The sequence below is a fragment of the Canis aureus genome, chromosome 37, assembly GCF_053574225.1.
Source record: "Canis aureus isolate CA01 chromosome 37, VMU_Caureus_v.1.0, whole genome shotgun sequence".
Lineage (NCBI taxonomy): Eukaryota > Metazoa > Chordata > Mammalia > Carnivora > Canidae > Canis > Canis aureus.
In genome coordinates, this window is record NC_135647.1 from 1,826,381 (window position 1) to 1,851,176 (window position 24,796).

The following is a 24,796-nucleotide window of genomic DNA, read 5'->3' on the forward strand; positions in this document are numbered from 1 at the left end:
ACATAGGCAGAGGGAGAGGCAGGCTCCTTACGGGATACAGGACTTGATCCCAGGACCTGATACGGGACTCAATCCCAGGACCCTGGGATCAAGGGCCTGAGCCAAGGCAGATGCTTGACCACTGAGCCACCTCGGTATCCCAAAGATGATCAATATTTTGCCAATCTTATTTAGTGATTGCCCCTTCGCTCCCCACTTTTATTGATTCCTAGAGTATTTTTCAGCAAGACCCAAATATCACACAACTCATGTCTTGTAACCTATAAAGGATTTTGCTTCCTTTTAAGCATAACCATAATGTCATTATCACAACGAACAAAATTAATAATTTGATAATATTGTTTTGATACGGGCTGACTGAAGCATTTCCTTAGGGTGCAAAACAAAAAGCACTGCTATTTAGAAAGCCTGGAAAGAAATGCTGATACAGGGACACCATTCTTAGGTCTTTGATAAGACTACTAAAAATGATCATGTAAAATATTAACATGGGGGAAGTTCTAGATGAACGTATAAACATTTTGTTACATATACACCTCTCTCTCCATACCTCACTTAGGCAGATATCAACAGATATTGGGGGGAATAAAGATTGAAAGAGCATGTTCCAGCATGAGTGACCTGGCGTGCATTTCTGCTTTTCCAGCGAAGGTGGTGGGGTTGGGGGGAGGGGTCGGGGAGGGCTGGGGGAAGGATCGCCGCCTCTTTGGGCTGAAATAATATTCAGGGAAGTGACTCATCCTCAGTCTCCCGTCCACAAACCAGAAACGCAGATGAGCGCAGGGCAGGCAGGGAAAGAACGTGTTAAACACGTTAAACGAATAAACAGGTATCCATGGACATAATTAACATGTTAAACACGTTAAACGAATAACGAAAAAGAGCGAAGGCTTCACTCTGACTTATCACTTCGCTCGAAAAGACAGCAACAGACTCCGGGTCTTCACCCTCCCAGACCGAGGCGCACCTGCGCCCGGGCAGCACCTGCCGAGCGGCCGCAGCGTCGACGCCCCGCAGCCCTGACGTCACACAGGGCCGACGGTGTGGGCGGGGCTTGGCCCTGAGACCCCTGGGAAACGGAGTCTGCGCGCTGGGACACCGCGGGGGGTTCTGGGAATGTAGTTCTCAGTCGCGGGTCAGCCCCCGCCGGGAGGGTGAGGGGTCGCTGGGGGCGCGCTCTGCGGGGTCCCGAGGCACCTCCGCACTGCCGGAGGGACCCGAGGCTCGGCGCGCTCTTGCCCGCCAGTGCAGGAGGGGGAGGCTGAGTACGCCGGGTGCTGCCCGGGAGGAAAGGCCTGCTCTAGCTCGGTGCCTGTGCGGGCCTGCGCGAAAGGAGGCGCGGGACGGGGTCGGACCCAGAGGCCGAGACCACCGCGCGCCCGCGCCCCTGGGAGACAGGGATCCTCACCAGGGAAAACAAACCTGACCTGCAGCTTTTCAGCCTGAGATTTCAGGGAAGAAGAGTCGCAGGAAGGAATATATCGTGCAGCCGCCGAGGTCGAAGCCGTTTCTGATTGCTTTACCAGGGAAATGTAGGATTAAGGTGAAGCTGCAAAATCCTCTGTGACTATCAGAGATGGTGAGTGCTGGGGGTTTCGAAGCCTCAGAGGAGGATAATAGAAAGATGAGATTTAAGAGAAGAGCAGATCAGTCTCCAAAGGTTGGAAAGATGAAAAATAGACATCCCCGAGGAGAACCCTTGAAGAGAAGTCCGGGGAAAGGAGGTCTGTCTTGCTTCCGTGTGAGGTGCCGGCGGAAGCCGTGGGCCTCTGTAATGTGGCCTCACATCAGGTCATGCAGACCACTTCTTTCCCGTAGGCGCTGCTGTGTGTGCCGTTTCGTTTGGTCTATGAAATTGGGGTGGGGGGAGGGAACCCTACAGTTATCAAGCCCCTTAGCCCACTTTCCAAAGGTGTTTTCCTTGCAGGGAGGCATGGCAGCATAGAAGAATGTGCCTCCCAGCCCCAAACAACCTAGGTTCAAGCCCTGGCTCTATATGACTTTGGGATTAAATTATGTATCCCTGCCTCACCTTCCTCGTGTTTAAATGTGGATAATATCATGGATATCCGTTTGTGTTCAATAGATTTAATAAATTCCTATAAAGCTTTACAACAATGGCTCACAGATAAACATTCAACATTAGTCATCGCTTTATGTTACAAGTTATTAAATAAGATCTGAGCATCTTGCTCCTTGCACTTCTATATGTTTTAAATTAAAAAAAAATTTTTTTTTTAAATTTATGATAGTCACACACAGAGAGAGAGAGAGAGAGAGAGGCAGAGACACAGGCAGAGGGAGAAGCAGGCTCCATGCACCGGGAGCCCGACGTGGGATTCGATCCCGGGTCTCCAGGATCACGCCCTGGGCCAAAGGCAGGCGCCAAACCGCTGCGCCACCCAGATTCTTAATCAGAGTAGTTTTGTGGGATAAGTGTAAATGATGAGGGAACAGACTCACACCAAATGACCCACTTGTGTAATTGGAAGTAGCACTGTTGGGGCCAGAAGCCTCATCCAATAGATAATTCTTCTGAGCACCACACCATGGTATTCTTGCTTGAGTCAGTGAAGCTACAAACCTGCAGAGTGATTGTATCAATAAAGCTACACTGATTCTTGTATCACGCTACATTAATTCTTCTCACTTGTATCAATGAAGCTACAAACCTGCAGAGTGATTCAGACAATCCTCAATTCATAAACAGAAACTGAACTTTGATGGGCTGCAGAGAAATTTCTGAGTCCTGGGATGCCTGGGTGGCTCAGCGGTTGAGCACCTGCCTTTGGCTCCGCCTGATCTCGGTATGGAGTCCCTCCTCCCCTGTGGGGAGCCTGCTTCTCCCTCTGCCTATTTCTCTGCTTCTCTCTGTGTTTCCCATGAATAAATAAATAAAATCTTAAAAAAAATTTCTGAGTCCTAAAATGATCTCTGCATGTTTCAAAGCATCTTAGGAGAACGTTCATTATTTATTCTCATGTATACAGTATGGGATTATGGACAGACCTTCTCTATGGAAATGTAAACTGTAGCAAATTGATCCTCTCCTTTCACACCAGATGGAGCCTCATTCTAGAGCCTTGCTGATTTTAGAATGGCAAGTACAGAAGCTGACTACACTGAAAAAGTGTTGGCTTCCCATGTCCATAACTCAGAACACATTTTTCCCACATCATTATGATGATCCATGAGTCCAACACATCACGGATATTACTTATTGCATAAGCTTTTAGGATTTGACCTAGCACCCTGAATGACAAGCGTTGTAGCCTTGGAAAACAGTTTCTAACTTGCTGGCCTTGGGGATTTAACTTGTAGGTAAAAGGGAAATTCCTGCAGGTTTCATTTTGGTGTGGCAGTCACTAAGGCTCAGAGACATTCAATCATGTATTTATTCAGTATATATTTCTTGAACAACTACTGTGTGCCAAGCACTGTTTTGTAGCTATGGGTACGAAAGTGGACAGACAAGTATCTGCCCTCGTGTTGGATTTGGTCAAGTAGTTTGGTCAGGACAAGAGACTTTAACCAAATAATCATACAAGCTAGATATTGTGAAGGAGCTAGTAAAATGACGGTCTGGGACTCTGGGAAGTCACAGAAAGCTCCCCTGAAGAAGCGGCACTTGGGCTGAGAGCTCATAGATAAGGAAGACTAAACAGGTTGTATTAACCATATTTTATTTTCTGGTTTTTGTTTTTCCTGTATTCTTGATGCTCTGGTATTTGGAACCTCACAGACTAGAGAGGGATTGTGCCTTCCCAGGACTCACCAAGTCCTAGGGATATCAACAATTTACCCCACCCTTGCATATCTTTCACAGGTGAACTAACCCATCCAGGGCCCACAGCACCCCTCCCCACCTGCCCTTTGGCTCTTACTCCTTGCTATTCCGCTGTCCTATTCACTTCAGGTACCAGACCACTAAGGACAGTCCCTACACTCCCCCACTGAAATAATTCAGATTGGACAATTCTAAACCTACCTACCCTCCTTTGTCCTTTGCCATTTCCATAGAAACCACAATAAAGGCTTTTGCCCACATTTTCCTCCCACCAGGGCACTTTCCTCCCATGTGGCCCTGCCTGGCACAGCATGCCTGCTTTTCAGGAACAGTGAGTGAATAACAAACTCTCTTTTCAATGGCAATCATCTTATCTCTTGATGTCACCATGCCTGAATAATAAAAACTACATTTTAAGAAAGAGGCAAAGAAAACAAGGTAGGGTTTTTAGGCAGGCCTAAGACTGGTGAAAACCCATGAGAAAGCCAGCGTATCAAGAGCAGAGGTCTGAGAGGATAGAGGAAGGAGGTTAACCAGGGCCTCTAAAGACTTTGTAGGTCATATTTAGAATGCTGATCTTTATTCAGGTTGAAAACTGTAATTTTAGTTACTGTCTTATGGAAAGTAGACCGAGATAGAAGAATGTCTGACTCATCTCTGATGTTGATTAGAAAAAATCAACTGGAGGGTGGGCATTTGCATTAGGTGAGTCTGAGAAGCATAAGCAGGGCACTCACCATCTATTTCTTTCCTCTCTTCAGCAAGTAGGGCATAGAGCAGGGATTGGCTACCATTCTCTCGTAGGCTGAGACCCAGGTGAGGCTGAGTTTCTGCTCTTTCCAAAATGCCATTTGGGTTTCTGGAGTGGCAACAAACTTCCCTGTCCTAGATTATTTTTCCCTCCTCTAATCCCATGTAAAGACAGGATTTGCTAAGGCAGAGTGGGATTGTCAAAGAGATAGAGGTCAAGGGTGATGGCTATATTTCAAGCCTGAGAGAATGGTTGTACCATTAAGAGATAGAGAAATCAGATTTGGGCTTTTGATGGGAATAATCTAGATTTCCTATCAACCAGGACAGAAAATGGTTAAGAACCTTTAGCAAACCCTTAAGCAAATACTAGAGAAATCACATCAGATGATTCTAATCTTAGTAAAAGAGAGAGAGGGGATAAATAACTCATTTTAAATTAGAAAGTTTGCTGTTTGGGTTTCACCTGTACAGTTAATGCTGACTTCCTTGGCTAGATGGTGGATACATGTTTGTTCAATATGTTAACATTTGTGATATTTTGAATGTCTTGAATATTTTCTAATGATTTAAAAAAGCATATGGGGAGATTATTGGGCAAGGAGGTAGTGTGAATAATTATGTAGACAATAATAATAAATCTCTCCATAATTGTCCATGAAACATTTATAAAAATACTTTAGTTCTTCAAAAAAAATACTTTAGTTCTAAAATTTAACAAAATAATATCTATGCATATTTTTAAAAGCCAAAGAATACTATTCAACTTATAAGGAAAAACAGTTATACCTACGTCCATGACCTGCTGTCCAAAGGGAACTATTATTAAGTCTTTTGGCTATTTTGGCGTTACCCTCAATGTTCCTAAGAATAATGTTTCTACAGTATTGTCTATTCTTGGTTTTTCAGTTTTAGGTAATTATATATGGGCTTTTGCTATGGAGGATGAGAATTTTTACCTCTCTCAACCTCCCTATACATACCCTGTCCCCAACCTTTCCAACAAACTGACATCACAAGGTTGAGTGAAATCAATTTTGATAACTAGGACTATATACATATCGTTCACAGATAAGCCACATAGTATACTATGATTAATTTTCTTTTTCTTGGTACAGATTTTTGTTTTTCCTAAAGGTAGTTATTAATCCTTTTTTGCTTGCTTAGTTTTCTAAATACCAATTCACAAATTCACCAATATATTCATAAAAATCTTCTTGGTATGGTCAAACACATCAGAATATCAGGTCATCTGTTTTTCCTTGCTGACAACACTTTTGGGGGCCGCCTCCTCCTGTTCTCATCTTAACTCTTTATGCTTACTACATAGTTAACATCCTGAGGACTTACAGCTTGGAACACTATCAGTGTTATTTTAGTTTGATCCTCTCTCACTTCTGGCTACTTCATTCTTCATCCTACTGGTACCATATATCTTTGATGTTTTAGGAACTGATAACATCCAAGGATGATTTTAGACTTTACCCAGGAGAAGGGGCAACAAGTGGACCTTGCTCAGACAGACATATAGGGATGTGATGCTTAAAAATTATAAAAACTGGTAGCAATAGGTAATAATAGCTTCTCCCAAGATTCAAATTTCCTCATGTAAGGTACTTTCTGCTTTCATTCTAAAATGATAATAGTACCTTATATTTGTCTGGTGTTTTACAGTACTTACATTGCTTCTATTGCTTCTATATATGTTCCCTCATTGGATCCAGACAATATCCCTGTTCACATTTTGTTGCTTATATAACTACAATTATTTATTTTGTTGCTGGGTGAACTGGAGAGGCCCTCTTGATCCAGACAACCACAAAGATGTCACCAAAGGCTCTTGGTTGTATCACAAGAAAGAATTCAAGGGCAGACAACACAGCAGAGAAGCAAGAAAGTTTATTGAAGTGAAAGCACACTCTCCCTATCTGAGAGCAAGCAAGCTAGAGAGAGAGAGAGAGAGAGCATTGTTGTATACCCCTGGGGGGGGGGCGCGGGGGGGGGGTGTTGTGCTTCTTTTATTGACAGTTGTTAACAAGGGGATGGGAATATCCATCATTTGAGGTGGGAATTTCTTGGATGCAGGGTTTTGTGGCTTTTCTTTCTTATTTGGTCAGGGGTTTCTGACCTTCCATGTCAGTCATCTTGGGCCTGTCTGGTTGGATCCTGCTTCTTGTGGCTTTGTCTTGGAGTGCTGCCAGGACTGGCTGACTTTCTGAGAGTTAGCAAAGACTTCCTCTTGACTGACCTCCAGGCATCTTCCTAGAACCTAACTAACTCGCTCTAACAAGTTGAACTGGTATCCAAATAAGATCCATATATTAAGATTGGTTGGTGTCTCTTGAGACTTTTTAATCTATAGTGTCTTCTCTGTATTTTTTTCTTGCAATTTTTTGTTGAATTAACTAGGTTAATAGTGCTTTCCATTGTTGTACTGGTTCTGCTGGTTGTATGCCCAGTGTCATTTAATAGATTTCTTTTGTCCCTCATGTTTCCTATAAATCAATAGATCCAAGAGGCTTCATCAAATATATCTATATTTATATTTTTACATTTATATATAATTTATATATATATCTATTTAATTATATCTATTTATATATTTTAATTATATCTATATATCTCTATATTTATTCTGGCAGAAAGGATACTTCATAGGCGGTGTTCTATATACATCTATTAGAGGTACATAATGGCAGTGATGGCAGCCATTGGTGATCATTGCCTCAATCAACTAATTCATTATTAGTTGATCATCATTGATTTCTGATTTTAAATATTTTCCTTATTTCTTTTGATCTATTATTGTGTTTATTTGCTCTTCTGTTCCTTGTAGTGTTAGGTTTTCTTTTAATGATCAGCAGAGAAACTTAAAGATAGAGCCAGGTTCGAGAGTGCTTTAATGAGGTGCGCTCCTGGGCGAGGTTCCTTGACTTGGAGAGGCTCGAGTTAGGAAAGTCGGGCCCAGGCAAACTGCAGGGGAGTTTATAAAGCTTTTGGCAGGAAGATGGGGGTGGGGCAGCAAGGCTGCGTTATTGGGAGGTTGCTGGCCTCATGTCGGCCATTTTGAGGTCTCCAGTCTCACCAGCCCAACATGTAGTTTAATCTTCATTTCTGAAATTATTTTTCTTTTTTTCAATTCTTTCTTGTTAGTTCCTTTCCAAATATCTGTATTTCTGGTTGTGATAGTGGTGAAGTTTTGGAATATAGGTGAAGTCCAGAGTCCACGACCAAGAAAGAACTCTTGAGATGTCTTTGGTGCAAAATGGTTTTATTAAAGCATGGGTACAGGACCCATGCTGCCCCAGGCTTGTGAGGACTGGCTGATTATATACCAGGGAGTTGGGGGAAATAAGGAAAAGGGAGATTTCTAAGGATTTCCATATGCTAAGGAGGACCTCCAAGATACAGGAGGCCTTGCCATTGTCAGATTAAAGCTTGTTTTTCTCTCTAGCAAGGCATTAACATTAAGACCATTAGAAACTCTCTGAGGAGTGTCACACATATCCCATCCTGGGGTAGGGGGGTTGTTTGTAGGATATCAGCTTGTGCTTTGTCCTCATCTAACCCTCTGTTCCCCATACATACATGTATTTGGCCTTGTCCCATTCCTGAGCTCCAAAAACCCTTGCAATTTCGTAAGTAATAAAAGCAATAGAAGCATCTTCTGCTATTTCTGGTTTCTGTCCCCAGCTTCTAAAACAGTTCCAGAATGATAGAATGATAAAGATGAAAGAACATCTTTTGTTATAAAAAAAAAAACAACAAAAAAACAAAAAAAAAAACCTTACAGCCACCCTGAATTTATGTTAACGAGGTGAGTTTTGGAAAGCCCCTAAGTATGCACTGGTTACCAGGGGAACCACCCTTGTGATTGGAGAGTTGAAACTTTCACTCCCAGTCCCAATTTCCAAGCAGGGGAGAAAGGGCTGGAGGTTGAGTTAATCACTAATGGCCAGTGATTTAACTCATCGTGCCAATGTAATGAAGCATCCATTAAAAACCCTCCCCTGAGGGGTTCTGAGAGCTTCCAGGTTGATGAATACATCGAGGTACAAAGGGAGGGCACAGAAGCTCTGTGCCCCTTCCTCAATACCTTGCCCTATACAACTCTTCTATCTGGCCATTTCCTGACTTACATCCTTTTATCTAGGAAGTATACAGTAGGATACTATTATTTACTAGAAGTAGAAGCCTTAGAAAGGCCTCCAAACATTCTTCCTTATAACATTTTGCTAAATCAGTACTCCTGAGACTGGGCAGAAGTTGCTCTCAGCTCTTCCCAAAGAGCTCACTAAGAGGAATAAATGTGTGAGGTGGAGATTATAATACTTATGAGGTCTTGATGCATAAGACTGGCCTAAGAAAGTTAAATGTACATAAATTGGTCTTTGGGTAGGTAATACTATTTTATCCAAACAGTGGAGAAGTCTTATACATTCTAATTATTTCACAAAATGATAAATATGACTGACATTGTTTTGCTCTCACATCAGTTTGTCCCCCCAGTATGTACTGTCGTTTATTTTGAAAAATTCTCAGCCATTATTACTCTAAATATATCTTTTGGTCCTTTGTCTCTTTCTTCTCCTGGTATTCCCATTAAGCATGTCACAATTTTTGGGGTAACTGCTTCATAGTTCTTGGATATTCTGTTATGCTTTTTATTCTTTTTTTCTCTTTTTCAGTTTGGGGGTTTCTATCAACATATATTCAAGCTGAATGATTCTTTGCTTGGCTGTGTCCAGTCTACTGATGGGCCTATCTAAACTATTCATTTCTTTACAGTGCTTTTAAACTCTAAGCATTTCCTTTTGATTCATGCTTAGAATTTTTGCTTACATTATCTGTTCTTATATCTTGTTCACTTTTTAAAGCCCTTAACGTACTCATCATATTTTAAATTCCTGGTCTGATAATTCCAAAATCTCTGCCATGTCTTAATCTGCTTCTCATTGTTTGCTTTGTCTCATTAGTCTGTGTTTTGTGCTTTGTAGTACTCCTTATAATTATTTGTTAAAATCCAGACATGATGTATTGGGTAAAAGGAACTGAAGTAAATAGTAAACAGGTCTTCAACATGGAATTTGTGTGACTAGGAATTAGACTGTGTTTTTTTTTTTAATTTTATTTATTTATGATAGGCACACAGTGAGAGAGAGAGAGAGGCAGAGACATAGGCAGGGGGAGAAGCAGGCTCCATGCACCAGGAGCCCAACGTGGGATTCGATCCCGGGTCTCCAGGATAGTGCCCTGGGCCAAAGGCAGGTGCTAAACCGCTGTGCGACCCAGAGATCCCCTAGACTGTGTTTGTAATTTTCTGCAGCCACAGCCTTCGAGGCTAATTTCCTCTGTCCTTGTTTTTGTCTTCTCTGTTGTTCTTGGGTTTCCCTAGAGATTCTTTCTCAAATACATCCTGAGTCTTACTTGAAAATAGGCAGATAGTCAGGCTCTGACAGGATGCCTGGAGGCCAGCAAGGAGGACCCTGGGGAAGGTCCAAGGCCTGTCCTGGCAGCAATCTACAAGAAGTCAGATCACACCAAACAGGCCCAAGATGGTGGTGCCATGACAAAACCCCTGAGCAAGTTAGGAAGGAAAGGGAGGAAACCTTGCTTCCAAGAAATTCCTGCCCCAAGTAATGAATAATCCCAAATTAACGACTATCAGTAAAAGACAGAAACCCAAACCCCAGGGCATAGTTTGCTCTCTCTCAAGCTCACCTACACTCACATATTGAGAGTACAATCTCCTTTAATAAACTTTTCCACTCGTGTTGCTCATCCACTGTATTGTGTCTATCCTTGAATTCTTTCTTCTGACATGACTAAGAAGACAGGTTTGGTCAAGGCCCCAAGGCCTGGAGCCCTCCCAGTTCACTTGGCAACATTACAACTCTTTCATGTGTAATCCTCCATTATTATACAGGAACTATACTGATGTGGTGGTATGTCAGGGCGGGAGGGAGCAGTGTTCTATAATCTCTGGTTAGGCAACAGTTGTTGTGTGCTTGTGACCCTGGGCTGGGACCTTCACAAGTACTTCTCAGTACTCCTCTTCCCTTTTAGGAGAGAGGAAGGCAAGAAAGAGCTAGAGTCGGGAATTTCCCTTCCCCCACATAGTTAGACTCTAGTAAAATAGTTCTCTAGACCGCAAGCATTTGTCAAGGAGACTAGAATAGCTCTGGGCATATTTCAAAATTATTACTTCTAGCAGGGAGAGGATTTTTCTCAGATCTTCACAGTAAGAACCTGACAGGGCTCCTAGAGGTAAACCTCATAATGTTGGTCTCCACAAAGGTTGGATTCTCAGGTTTTTTAACTCTCTAGTTAGACCATGCTCAGTCTCCAGCAGCTAGTCAATTAGCCTTTAGTTAATCCTATCAGTAGCTGGCTCCAACCTCAGTTTCTGCCCTTGGTAAGTGGTGATTCTCTGTATCCACCTGTCTGTCTCTCCAGTTTTCAGGGTGGTATTTACCCTGTGACCTCAATTCTATGATGGATCTAAGAAAATTTGTTAATTTTCAGTTTGTTCAGCTTTTTTCTTGTTGTGATGATAGGAGTGATAACTTCCAAGCTCTTTACATGCTACCCTGGAAACCAGAAGTCTATATTGTATGTTATGGAGTTTTGGTGCTATGTAAGAACAGAACTGCCTCAGATTTTTCTCTCAGAATTCTCTGATGCTGTGAAAGACATGAGCTGAGTGAAGATCCTTCCACATTTGCCATATTGATAGGACTTCTAATATTTTTTGATGTTAAGACATGAAACAAAACCAAAGGATTTCCCACATTGATCAGATCATGTTTTTAATCTGTATGAGTCAAGAGATGAGTTATGCTTTGTTGGGGAGCAAGAATACCCTTCAAGGTTCTTCTAGCTGGACTAAGAATCAAACTGACATGAGAAAGATTAACAGGAGAAAATAAAATTTAATAACATATATACAGGGAATCCATGCAGACATGGATATTCCAAAGGCAATCAAGCAAAATGAGATACTATGTCTTCCTCAACTAAGGAGAAGGGGATAGGGGTCTGGAACTCAAAGGGAAGAAGTGCAATCCTTAGGAAGATGAAAAGTAGTAAATTTTTGGTAAACAGATATTTCCTGGGCCACTCAGAAACAATGGGACACAGGGAGGACTTTGGTTAAACAGCTTGCTAGGTTCCTCTTTGTCCACAGTACCTAGTTCATACCACAATGTTGTTATCCATGGTGACAGCTCTCTTCCTATCTACATTCTTTTTAGGCATGTGGGGAAGGTAAAGAGCTTTTCCTGAATCTCCTGGGTTTTGATTGCTTTTTTTTTTTTTAAGATTTTATTTATTTATTCATGAGAAACACACAGAGAGGCAGAGGGAGAAGCAGGCTTCATGCAGGCAGCCTGATGTGGGACTTGATCCAGGGATTGAGGGACCACACCCTGAGCCAACAGCAGACAGGCAACTGCTAAGCCACCCAGGTGTCCCTGTTGATTGCTTTTTAAAGATTTTTTTTGAGATTTTATGTATTTATTCATGAGAGACACAAACACATACACACACACACACACACACACACAGAGGCAGAGACACAGGCAGAGGGAGAAGCAGGCTCCATGCAGGGAGCCCAACGTGGGACCGGATCCCAGGACTCCAGGATCACGCCCTGGGCCGAAGGCGGTGCTAAACCACTGAGCCACCCAGGCTGCCCTGTTGACTGCTTTTTAATTCAAAATAGTCTTTTTTTTAAATAATAAATTTATTTTTTATTGGTGTTCAATTTGCCAACATACAGAATAACACCCAGTGCTCATCCCGTCAAGTGCCCCCCTCAGTGCCCGTTACCCATTCACCCCCACCCCCCTCCCTCCTCCCCTTCCACCACCCCTAGTTCATTTCCCAGAGTTAAGAGTCTTTATGTTCTGTCTCCCTTTCTGATATTTCCTACCCATTTCATCTCCCTTCCCTTCTATTCCCTTTCACTATTATTTATATTCCCCAAATGAATGAGAACATATAATGTTAGTCCTTCTCCGATTGACTCATTTCACTCGAAAGATGAATGGATAAAGAAGATGCGGTCTATGTATACAATGGAATATTGCTCAGCCATTAGAAATGACAAATACCCACCATTTGCTTCAACGTGGATGGAACTGGAGGGTATTATGCTGAGTGAAATGAGTCAAAATAGTCTTCATTCCAAAGTAGCCAAACTTGGGGGCAGCCTGCTACTGGCCCCTAGAGCTTAAAGGCTCTTCCTTTTTACAACAGTGGTATGGCTTTTCCCAGTATCAGTGGCTGATGTTTGATAAAGTGTGCAGGGCAAATGTTAAGGCCTTCCCATATTAATTTAACTTGTTGGTTTTTCTCCAGCATGAAGTATATTATACGCTGAATAAGCTATGCATATTGGTTGAAAGAGTTCTCATTATCACTCTTGTTAAACAAGATGTGAACTATGACTAAAAGTGTTCCTACATTTACTGAATTTATATGGTTTCTCCCCTGTAGGACTTCTGATTTAGTAATGGAGAAAGGAGCTAGAGAGAGACAGAAAGGGAGAGAGGGAGGGACGTGGGGGGGGGGGGGATGCTGATGGAGAGAGAAAGAGAAGAAACACATCTGTCAAAAAATGTTCCCACATTCACTGGCTATAAATGAATTCTACCTTGCACTGTAAGGGAAGTAGTTCAAGGAAATGCCTTTTTCCATACAGCGCATTTTTAAGGCCTCATTCCTATAGGTATTATTTGACATTGGCTCAAGACAGCTTGCTGAGTAAAGGATTTGCCAAATTCAATACATGTACAAGACCTCTCTTCTTCTTCTTCTTCCTCTTCTTCTTCTTCTTCTTCTTCTTCTTCTTCTTCTTCTTCTTCTTCTTTCTTCCTTTTCTTCAAGATTTTATTTATTTATTCATGAGACACACACAGAGAGAGAGGCAGAGACACAGGCAGAGGGAGAAGCAGGCTCCATGCAGGGAGCCTGATATGGGACTCGATCCCGGGACTCCAGGATCACACCCTGGGCCAAAGGCAGGGGCCAAACAACTGAGCCACCCAAGGATCCCAAGACCTTTCTTCTTATGACTTTGATAACAAATAAAGGCTTTCAAATTCTTTTTTTTTAATCCTGAATAAGATTGGAATGATCAAGTCTTTTCCACAATCATTACAAGAGTATATCTCCTCTCTAGTAAAAATAATCTGATCTTTTATTGGCTTTGAATTCCATTTGAAGCTTTTCTCATATATATTACGATTAATGAGATCTTCCTGTAAGAACTCTATTGTTTAGTGAATACTGTGTTTGTTGGGCCAGTGGGATCAAGGGGGATCGGGAGGCACCAACAAAATGGCGCGGACCCCCCACCTTGTTGCCCCAACCTCAGAACTTTGCCATCACCAGCAGACACCCTGCCCCGCCAGGACACGGCATCACGGGAGCCTGGACCTATGCAGGAAACCTGAACCCACTTTACCCAGACCCCATATAAGGGTATGGGCAGTTATTGCCCCAGGCCGATTCCACCAGTAATATGCCTAATACCTATCACCCTGTACAGACATACAACCCCTTCCCCCTTCCCCCTTAAAAAGCCTGCTTGCCCTCCCCTGAGAACGACTTCCCTGGCCCGCGACTTTCCTGCTCTCTCCCTCTCCTGTGGCCGCGGAACCTCGACTGAGAGCACATCCCATTAAAATTCCTGCTTCGACCAACTTTTGCCTGGACTCTCTATTTCATTTTACTACCGATCAGATTAAACCTGACATTTGGTGCCAAAACCTGGGAGGAGATCAAGGCCCCACGCTGGTGGGGAACCTCTCTCTTCTCACCACCAGGCTCAATGGCCCCCTGGGGGTACTTCTGACTAAACCTGACAGTCTTAGCTTTTGCTAAACGTATTACATTCATACTTATGCTGCACAGTGCGATTTTCAGGTCAGTGACTAGTATTTTTTGTGAAGCCCTTTTCTTCAGAAAGGTATTTTTTGTGATGTGTTCCTACACAAGTTCTTCTAAGTTAAAAAGTTAAGTATAGAACTACCCCATGACTTAATCACAGTACTGGTATTTACCCCAAATATTCACCAATTCAAAGGGATACATGCACCCTTATGTTTCTAGCAGCAGCATCTACAATAACCAAATTAGGGAAGCAGCCCAAGTGCCCAATGACAGATGAATGGATAAAGAAGATGTGGTATAGACACAATGGAATATTACTCAGCCACCAAAAAGAATGAAATCTTGCCTTTTGCAATGACATGGATGGAACTAGAGGGTACTATGCTAAGCAAAATAAGTCAGAGAAAGACAAATACCATACAATTTCACTCACGTGTCAAATTTTTTTTCACATGTGAAATTTAAGAAACAAGAAACAAATGAGCAAAGGGGGAAAAACAGACACATGAAGAAATAGACTCTAAACTACAGAGAACAAGTGATGGGGAGGATGGGGGATGGGGGAAATAGGTGATAGGGATTAAGGAGGGCATTTTATCATGATAAGCACTGGGCACTGTATGGAATTGTTGAATCACTGTACTGGATAACTGAAACTAATATAACACTATAGGTTAACTACACTGGAATTTAAATTAAAAAATTTTTTTTAATTAAAGAATTTTTTAAGTCTCAGCAAAAGAATACAACAAAGAAAGAAAAGAGGGACAAATAAAGCAAATGTGACAAATTTTTAATAATTGTTGGATCTGGACAATGGGCATATGGGAATTTATTGTACTGTCTAATTTTGTGTATGTTTTAAATTTGTCATAATATTTTTATAAGTGAACACTGTTTTATCAGTTTTTTATTTCCTAGAGAACAAGTTTAAAATGGATTCGACTGGTTTTATGATTTTTGAGATGAAACTTCAAAGCAATCATAGAAGGTATGGACTTGGTGTCTTTATCCCTTTCCAACCCCTTTTCCTAAATTTTATCACCTTATATGATTACCCTTGCTTTCCATCTCCTTCATTTCCTTTCACAGCCAAATATGAACAAACACCATGTGTTGGGAGAGAAAAGGCAAAAAGTGGTATGAAGAGATAAAAATGGCTTTGGTGAGAGGTAAAAAAATCTAGATTAATCAGCAGCTGCTGCCTCCATGTCCCAAAACTCAGCGTAAGGAGCCATCAGCTAGGAGTTAGGGCCAGGGCTATATCTCAGCAACTGCAAAGTCGGCGTTCCTTTTTCTATCTTTGTTAAAAAAACATATTAAAATGCAACACCTTCCGATTAGTTTGCAAGAACAAGTTGACTCCTATCAGGAAAGACAGAGAACCACCAGCACAATTCCAATAAGGACCTCTGCATAAAAATGGGACCCAAAAATAAGTATACGGATTCCACAGGCAGAGGCCAGCAATGTCCTTTCTTCATTCAAACCATGTTTCCAGTAAACAGAATCTAGTCAGATCCCACATCCCTGCATCAAAAAGCATTAAAGCAATGATGAAAACAACGCAAGTCGCAGTCCAGTTTTTGGCACCACAGCAGATCCCGAAGCTGTCAGGAAATCCGGGGCACCCCCCCCCCCCCCGTCGGAGGAAAGCGCGGCAGGGCCCACGTGTCGCACTCAGGCCACCCGGGAGGGCACCCGGGCACGGGAGGCCGAGGCGCCCCCCGCGCCCCCGCGCCCCCGCCCCGCTCGGGAGCCCGCACTGCGCGCTGGAGCCGCCTCCCCTAGCCCGCCCGCAGCCTCCCGGCCCGGGAACGCCTCCGCGCGTGGGCCGCCGGCCTGCGGGGTCGAGCAGGGCTGCAGAGCGTCGGAACGCGGGGCCGCGCGGAAGGGGCGCGTCTCCCGGGGCCGCGGGGACGTCCGGGGGACCCTCCGCCTTTCCTCGCTGTAAGGCTGACCCCGCCCGGTCATGCTGCCCTCTGCCCCGAGGTCCCCGTGGAAACCACGCGGCTCTAGCTCCCTCTGACTTAAGAGAAGCGGGATCACGTCGCGGTGGTGCTGACCTGAGGTGTGTCAGACCCGCCCTACGGGAGACCCCACTTCAAAGGCACAGGGAATCATGGCCATCGCGGAGGCGCCCCTGGACCAGTTCTCCCAGCCAGAGTCCCGGCAGCCTGGCTTGCATTCCCCACCTTCCCGGCTCTGCAGCTCCCAACTTTCCCCTATGCTCTGACTCAGGTCCATGCCCTCCGGCCTCTCTCCTGGGTTTTTCTCCCGCGAGACTGAACTGCTTGAACATGATCAGGAGCCTCCTATAATCCCCTTACTTCACACAAGCACTATCCAGACCTGGAGGTTGTCATCACCAACCTATCCAATCCCAGACAGCGATCTCGTTCTTGATACCCCGAATTCCTTTCCATGGACAATCCAGGGCATCTCCGGGCTCAGACAAGGGCCTCTCCTGACCTCTATGCCTGTTCACAGTTCTCTCCATGAAGGACAGTCCAGCGCATCTCTAGAAGAACGGGCCACTCCCCACCTCTGTGCCAGTACTCACAGTTGTCTCCGTGATGGACAGTCCAGCACATCCCCTGGCACACACACAGCCTCTGGACACCTCTGTGCCTGTATTCACAGTCCTCTCCCTGATGGACACTCCAGGACATCTCCATGAGCACAAAGGGCCTCTCCCCGCCGTGCCTTTACTCACAGTTCTCTGCCTGCCATGGACACTCCACCCCAGCTCTAGCAGACACGGGTCTTTCCCTACCTCTGTGCCTTTATTCACAGTCCTCTCCCTGATGGACACTCCAGGACATCTCCATGAGCACAAAGGGCCTCTCCCCAGCTCTGTACTGGTAATCATACTTCTCTCCGTCATGGACAGTCTAGCGCATCTCAAGTTGCAGAAGGTGCCTCTCCCTACCTCTGTGCCTGTACTCGCAGTCCTCTCCCTACCATGGACAGTCCAGCAATCTCCTGGAGCACACAGGGCCTCTCCATAACTCTGTGCCTGTACTCACGTTTCTTTCCCCTCCATGGACAACCAATTCATATCTGGAACACACATCTCTCCCCACTCTGTGCCTGTACTCACAGTTCTCTCCCTGATGGACAACACTCCAGCTCAACTCCAGGAGTACACAGGGCCTCTCCCCACCATTGTGCCTATCTCACAGTTTACTCTGTAATGGACAGTCCAGCATACCTCCAGGGTCAGACACAGCCTCTTCCCACCTCTGTGCTGGTACTCACAGTTCTCTCCCAGATGGACAGTCCAGCATATCTCCAGGAGCAGACAGGGTCTCTCCCCACCTCTCTGACTGTACTCACAATTCTCTCCCTGCTATGGAGAGTCCCACCCAACTCGGGGAGAGGACAGCGCCTCTCCGCACCTGTGTCTGTACACACAGTACTTTCCTTGATGGATATTCCAACACATCTCTGGAGGGGACACGGCCTCTCCCCACCTCTGTGCATGTATTCACATTTCACTCCAGCCATGGACAGTCCAGTGCATCTCGAGCACCACACAGGGCTTCTCCGGACCTCTGTGCCTGGACTCAGTTGTCTCCTTGATATACGGTCCAGCGCATCTCTAGGAACAGACAGGGCCACTCCCTACCTCTTTGCCTACACTAACGGTTCTCTCCCTGATGGACAGTCCAGCGCATCTCTAGGGAGCCGAGAGGCCTCTGTACCTCTGTGCTTGTGCTCAGTTTTCTCCATGATGGACAGTCCCGCATATCTTTAACAGCAGACACGGCCTTTCCCCACCTCTGTGCTGGTACTTACGGTTCTCTCCTCTTTTTTTTTTTTTTTTTTAAGATTTTATTTATTTATTCATGAGAGACACAGAGAGAGAGGCAGAGACCCACAGAGAGAGAGAAGCAGGCTCCATGCAGGGAGCCCGATGCAGGACTTGATCCCTGGGCCCCGGGATCACACCCTGGGCCTAAGGAGGGGCACTAAACTGCTGAGCCAACCAGGGATTCCCTAGTTCTCTCCTTGATTCACAGTCCAGCCCGTCTCCTGAGCAGACAGGGCCTCTCTGCACCTCTGTGCCCGAACTCAAGAGTTCTCTCCCTGCCATGGACAGTCCAACACATCTACCAGAAAAGACATGACCTCTCCCCACCTCTGTGCTTATACTTACAGTTCTCCCCTGATTGACCATCCAGCACATCTCCAGGAGCAAACAGGGCTTCTCTGCACCTCTGGGCCTACACTCACAGTTCTCTTCCTGCCATGGGCAGTCCAGTGCATCTCTAGGAGCAAACAGGGTCTCTCCCTACCACAGTGTCTATACAAACAGGTATCTCCTTGATGGACAGTGCAGCACACCTCCTTGAGCACACAGGGCATCTCTGCACCTCTGAGCCTGTACTCACAGTTTTCTCCCTGCCTTGGAAATTATCCAAGGAGCAGACAGGTCTTCTCCACAGTCTGTGCCTGTATTCACACTTCTTTCCCTGATGGACACTCCAGCTCATCTCCAGGAGTACACAGGGCCTCTCCCCACCTCTGTGCCTATCTCACAGTTTACTCTGTAATGGACAGTCCAGCATATCTCCAGTGTCAGACACAGCTTCTCCCCACCTCCCCAATCTCTCCTTGATTCACAGTCCAGCCCATCTCCTGAAGCAGACAGGGCATCTCCACGCCTGTGTTCCTGAACTCACAGTTACCTCCCTACCGTGGACAATCCAACATATCTCTGGGAGCAGAGAGGCCCTCTCCCCACCTCTGTGCCTTTACTCACAGTTCTCTCCCTGCCATGAACAGTCCAGCGCATCTCTAGGAGCAGACAGGGTCTCTCCCTAACTCAGTGTGTGTACTCACAGTTATCGCCCTGATAGGTAGTCCAGCCTATCTCTAGGAGCAGAGAGAGCCTCTCCCCACCTCTGTGCTTGTATTCAAACTTCTCTCCCTGATGGAGAGTCCAGCACATCCCTAGGAGCAGAACGGGCCTCTCCCCACCTCTGAAATGATTCTCCCTCTGAAATGGAGAGTGGTGCACATGTCTAGAAGCAGACCAGGCCTCTGTACATCTCTGTGCTTATTCTCACAGTTCTCTCCCTAATGGACAGTCCAATGCACCTCCTGGAGCATAGACGGTCACCCCCTACCTCTGTGCCTATATTCACATTTTTCTCCCTGATGGATAGTCAAGCCCATTCCAGGAGCAGAACAGGCCTCTACCAAACTCTGTGCCTGGACTCCCAATTCTCTCCTGATTGTCCAGTGCATCTTTGGGAGCACACAGGGCTTCTCCCCACTTCTCTGTCTATACTCACAGTTCTCTTCCCGTTAGACAGTCCACTGGATCTTGTAGAGCAGACAGGGCCTCTCCCTACCTCTTTGCCTGCACTCACAGTTTTCTCCCTGATTGACATCGCATCTTGTGGAGGAGACAGGGGCTCTCCAAACTTGGGTCTGAACTCATTGTTCTCTCCCTGTTGGACTGTCCAGTGCATATCCAGGAGCACACAGGGCCTTTCCCCTCCTTTTGGCCTGTACTCATATTTTTTTTATTTTATTTTATTTATTTATGATAGGCACACAGTGAGAGACAGAGAGAGAGAGAGAGAGAGAAAGAGAGAGAGGCAGAGACACAGGCAGAGGGAAAAGCAGGCTCCATGCACCGGGAACCCGATGTGGGATTTGATCCCGGGTCTCCAGGATCGCGCCCTGGGCCAAAGGCAGGCGCCAAACCGCTGCGCCACCCAGGGATCCCTGGCCTGTACTCATAGTTCTCTCCTTCCTGCCACCTTATGTGGTCCAGTACTGGTTAGCAGAACTGGGCTCAAATCCTGGTGTTTGGTAAGTATCTTAACATCTGTAAACTTCAGATTTTTTCATTGTATAGGGCAGGAAATTAAGACTCAAATGGGTGAAAAGAGCTTTTCTTATGGCTCACAGTTATTATGTGTTTATCTGCTCTATGCTCTGCTCCTTCTAACCCCACTCCACCCCAAGACAATCTTTGCCCCTACCTTTCATAGCCTTCCACTATGAACTAAATATTCATTTACTGTAGAACCTACATGTTAGATGTTGTGGAAAATATATTGTTTTTTGTTTTGGTTTCAAATGCATTGTATAATTAAATGCAGAGAAATGGAGAAATTCATCTTAAGTCTATTAGGAAAGCTTTGCTGTCCTTGAAGAATGGATATATTTTTCTTTCTAAATACAAAGTAACTAACCTCAGTTGGCGGAATGCTCTGTTGGCACCTCTATCTGGGTAACTATAGCATACCATAGATTGTCTTGATCTTGGTCTCCAAGGCTTTCTCCTTTTTCTTTTTTTTTTTAATTTTTATTTATTTATGATAGAGAGAGAGAGAGAGGCAGAGACATAGGCAGAGGAAGAGGCAGGCTCCATGCACCGGGAGCCCGATGTGGGATTCGATCCTGGGTCTCCAGGATCGCGCCCTGGGCCAAAGGCAGGCGCCAAACCGCTGCGCCACCCAGGGATCCCCTTTCTCCTTTTTCTAAAGCTGATTTATATGTGTTTCAGTTTTTATTTTATCAATCTTAAAGTTATATTGAATCCTTTTTGACACGTGATAGTTATAATAAAATAGATGGCTGTTGCCTATCATTACAGTTAGCAGAAATGTCTTCTAATATAATTGTAATCCTAGTTTTCCATTTCTGGCACTGGATTTACAGACCCTGCAGGAGATGAAATGAAAGGCTATAGGCTGATGCACCGCAGAATCATAACAATTAGCATTTATTGAGCATTTACTTTATGTTAGGCACTGTTTTCATCATTTTACATGAATAAGCTCCCTTATTCCTTACAACAGTCTCTGGGAAGGGAAAGCCAGGAGGCCAGCATCCCTGGAACTCCAAAGGAAAATTTGTCCCAAGAGTGAATTTATATAATTCAAGGTAGGACAAAAAGGACCAAAATTTTTATGAGGTTATATCTCCCTTCAAAAGACTAAAGAGATTGTACTCGTAAATTAAACCCTGCTGGTCTGGATTAAAACTAGAGTCCAGATCTGTATTATACCATGTATTTAGATGGGGCTTCTGAGAGATTTAAGACAATTTCTAACTTCAGAAGCTTCTGGGAAAAAAGCACCTGAAAGAATCAGAAAACAGAACAGGAAAGTTTGTAATGCAGGAAAATAAATTCAAACCTCCAGAGCAAAGCACTTCTGAGGTGGGGGACTCAGACTGTCAGATGAGGCAGGATTTGAGAAAGGCCTTTTACAAAGTGGACAGGATTTCTGGCGATACCAGGAGGAAAGCAGGACATGTGAAAGGGTGCCATAGAATCATGTGAAAAGGAGCCACGTGAGAATAGGGCATAGTAAACACACAGGAAAGGCCTGCCCACAGCTCCTGGGGAGTAAAGGAAAATAAGTAAATAGATCTAACTGTGGAAGGCCTTGGAATTAAACCATCTGATCTTTTTCCTGGGAACTGTGGCCTCCTTGAACAAGGTGGTGGTTTAGTCAGGCAGCTAAATCAAGACAGGGAGACAAGGGCAGCAGTGTTGACTCTAGTAATCTGGGCCCAAACTGCTGAGCACCTAGTACCTAGCAGCAGCACCAAGAATAGAGGGAGAAATCAACTCATAAGCCATTTCAAATGAAACCTAGCAGACTGATTACCTGGGAGAAAGTAGGCAGGAATTACAGATCATTTAGTGACTATTCAGCACTTTGGATGTTTTACAGGGATCTAAAAGATTTTTGTCTTCAAGAAGCTTACAATCTAATTGAGTAACCTCAGGTATTATATATATAACCTGATAAAATGAGATTATTCTGGTCTAACTCTTGCCTAAAGTTCTAGAGCTGATCATTGTTAATCAGAGTGTCTGGGAGGTAGGAAAAGTGTGGATCAGCACAGAATAGGATGCCAGAAGAAGTTAAAATTTTAAGGCATAAGCATGGCCAAAAGTGCCAGTTCTGCAAATGTCAAGTAGAAAAAAAAGACTAAGAAATAGGCACTGAATTTGTCCTTGAGAGATCAGCTTTATAGGATTTGGGAGAGTTGGGGCCAGAGGGTGTACATTTCATGAAGTCTATAAACAAAAGAAAAATTTAAAACTAGGGCAGCATTTTTTTTTAAATACTGGAAGAACTAAATGAAAGTCTTAAGACAGTCTTGGTAAGAATAAGATAAAATAATATTAGGATTAATTAGGCACATTAGAACTATGGTTTATACTTTGAGGAAAATCTACTACAGTAAAAAAAAAGGTGTAAGAGAGAAATCTGTCCTTATAAAAGAGACTGAATTTACCTCAACACTATTATCACCAAACTAGTGGGAAGCTTTTTGTCCTGTTCTAAAGCCAGCTCCTCCTCTTCTGCTACTGGAGCCAGTATCACTCACACTGAAACACTCACACAGTCACACATTGGATTTCCTCTTTGCTGATGGGGCTGATGTGCTTGGGAAACAAAGTTCCCTGACTGTTCAGGGACCTAAGCCCCATGGAATAGATAAAGTGGGCAAATACAAGGTGTCAAGTAGGTCTATACACTACGGCTGGAGTCCTCCAGAAGAGGAGATGGACTGTATCAGGTTCTTAAAATCATCCCCTTGTACCAAGCACTCATTTCAGCATCTAGTTTACAGAAAGGAAGGCAGGCAGGCTAACTTGAAAGTAGCTTATAGCTAGCTAGTACAGAAGAAAACTTCAAAGATATCTATATTTTTCTTTTCAGCTGTAGGAAGTTAATGCTGTGTGCTCTTTTGTGAACACTGATGAAAGCTCAAATATCATTCTTTGGTGTGAAGTTGCTGATGTCTGATGAGTGTTGAACTTTGACCAAAGGCTTTCCCACAGTCATTACATTTGTAGGGCTTCTCTCCAGTGTGAGTCCTCTGGTGAATAAGAAGGGAGGAGCCCCGACTGAAGCCCTTCCCACACTCTCTGCACTCATGGGGCTTCTCTCCCGTGTGGATTCTCTGGTGCTCGGTGAGGGATGAGCCTCGACTGAACACTTTCCCACACTCACAGCATGCATAGGGGTTCTCTCCAGTGTGTGTTCTCTGGTGCTCAATAAGGGAGGAGATCCAGCTGAAGGCCTTTCCACATTCACTGCACTCATAGGGGTTCTCACCGGTATGGATTCGTTGGTGCTGAATTATGGTGGAACGATCACCAAAGGCTTTTCCACATTCATTACACTTGTAGGGTTTTTCTTGAGTGTGGGTTCGCTGATGTTGACTGAGGTTAGTGCTTCGGCTGAAGGCTTTTCCACATTCACTGCATTCGTATGGTTTTTCTCCAGTGTGGATCCTCTGATGTAGACTAAGATGAGTGCTCCGGCTAAAAGCTTTCCCACAGTCACTGCATTCATATGGCTTCTCTCCAGTGTGAGTTCTCTGGTGCTCAATAAGGTGTGTACTTCGGCTAAAAGTCTTCCCACACTCATTGCATTCAAAAGGCTTTTCTCCACCATGAATTCTACTGTGAATGATAAGGTCTGATTTGTAACTGAAGGCTTTCCCACACTCAATGCATTTACAAAGTTTCTTTTGTGGGAAAAGTTTTTGGTGTTCAATAAAGTCTGAATTATCTTTGGAATTCTTCCTAGACATGGGGGATCTAGCTCCGTTTGGAATGTCCTGCTGCATATTAGCTTTTGAGCTTAGGCTAAATTCACTGATTCAGGAGCTCTCCCCCTAGTGAAAATTTCCTTGAGGGTCATTGACACTTTTCCGATGGCTGTTTTCTCAAAAGATATCTTTTGTACAGGACATTTTGTCTGCCTTGATAACCGGCCCTTGTCTTTATAGGCCTCTTCATTTGCAGGACCTTGGGCAGTATTCCCTGAGAATTTCCATCGCTGACCCTGAAAACTTTAGTTCTTCAGAAATAGCCTGATAGGTGTAGATGCTTTGGCTCAGTTCAAATCTCCCTATCTGAAAGACATTTAAAGTGCAGATGTCACCGGCATCTAGTATGGAGAACAAGGAAAATAAACCAGCAGAAAAAAAAAAAAAAAAAAAAAAAAACGACAAAAATTTGCAATTCACGCACACTAGCAACTTTATATGGGAAGAAAACAAAAAGGGACAGTTAGAGGAGGGAAGTGAATGGGGCAGAAGAGATAACAGGCAGAATTTTTTTACTCCGCACAGGAAGCTCAGAGACATCAGGATATACCAGGATATACAGGAAGGGTGACTGTGTACTATGCTGAGCCCCCCAAAATGGAAATAAGCAGATATGCCAGTTGATGAGCAGAGAGTAGGGGATTAGGAGGTAAAATGATCTGTCAGTTACTGTAACTGATCATCAGCAATGGTAAATGGGAGAAAGGAAAGGGATGAGAAGAGTAGACTCTGAAGTGTAGAAAAGATACCCTCTAAAAA

At 44.3% G+C, this 24,796-nt stretch overlaps 1 protein-coding gene and 1 long non-coding RNA gene across 11 annotated transcripts in view; one reads left to right on the plus strand and one right to left on the minus strand.

The window, feature by feature from the left end:
- ZNF391 (zinc finger protein 391) overlaps nucleotides 1–24,796 on the minus strand; it is a 40,792-nt gene that overhangs the window by 9,624 nt on the left and 6,372 nt on the right. For 9 of the 10 annotated variants that reach the window (XM_077885940.1, XM_077885941.1, XM_077885943.1 and 6 more), the window contains one exon: nucleotides 21,163–24,343. The exons of the other annotated variant lie outside the window; for it this stretch is intronic. In XM_077885940.1, the coding sequence (XP_077742066.1) occupies nucleotides 23,195–24,055 (861 nt within the window). In that variant the 5' untranslated portion in view covers nucleotides 24,056–24,343 and the 3' untranslated portion in view covers nucleotides 21,163–23,194. Of the gene's footprint in view, nucleotides 1–21,162; nucleotides 24,344–24,796 lie in introns of those variants that run through there. 10 annotated transcript variants of the gene reach the window in all.
- LOC144306551 (uncharacterized) lies at nucleotides 1,103–15,998 on the plus strand. Its single transcript, XR_013373614.1, has 3 exons — nucleotides 1,103–1,579; nucleotides 15,356–15,425; nucleotides 15,527–15,998. It is a non-coding gene; the product is annotated as an uncharacterized LOC144306551 (long non-coding RNA).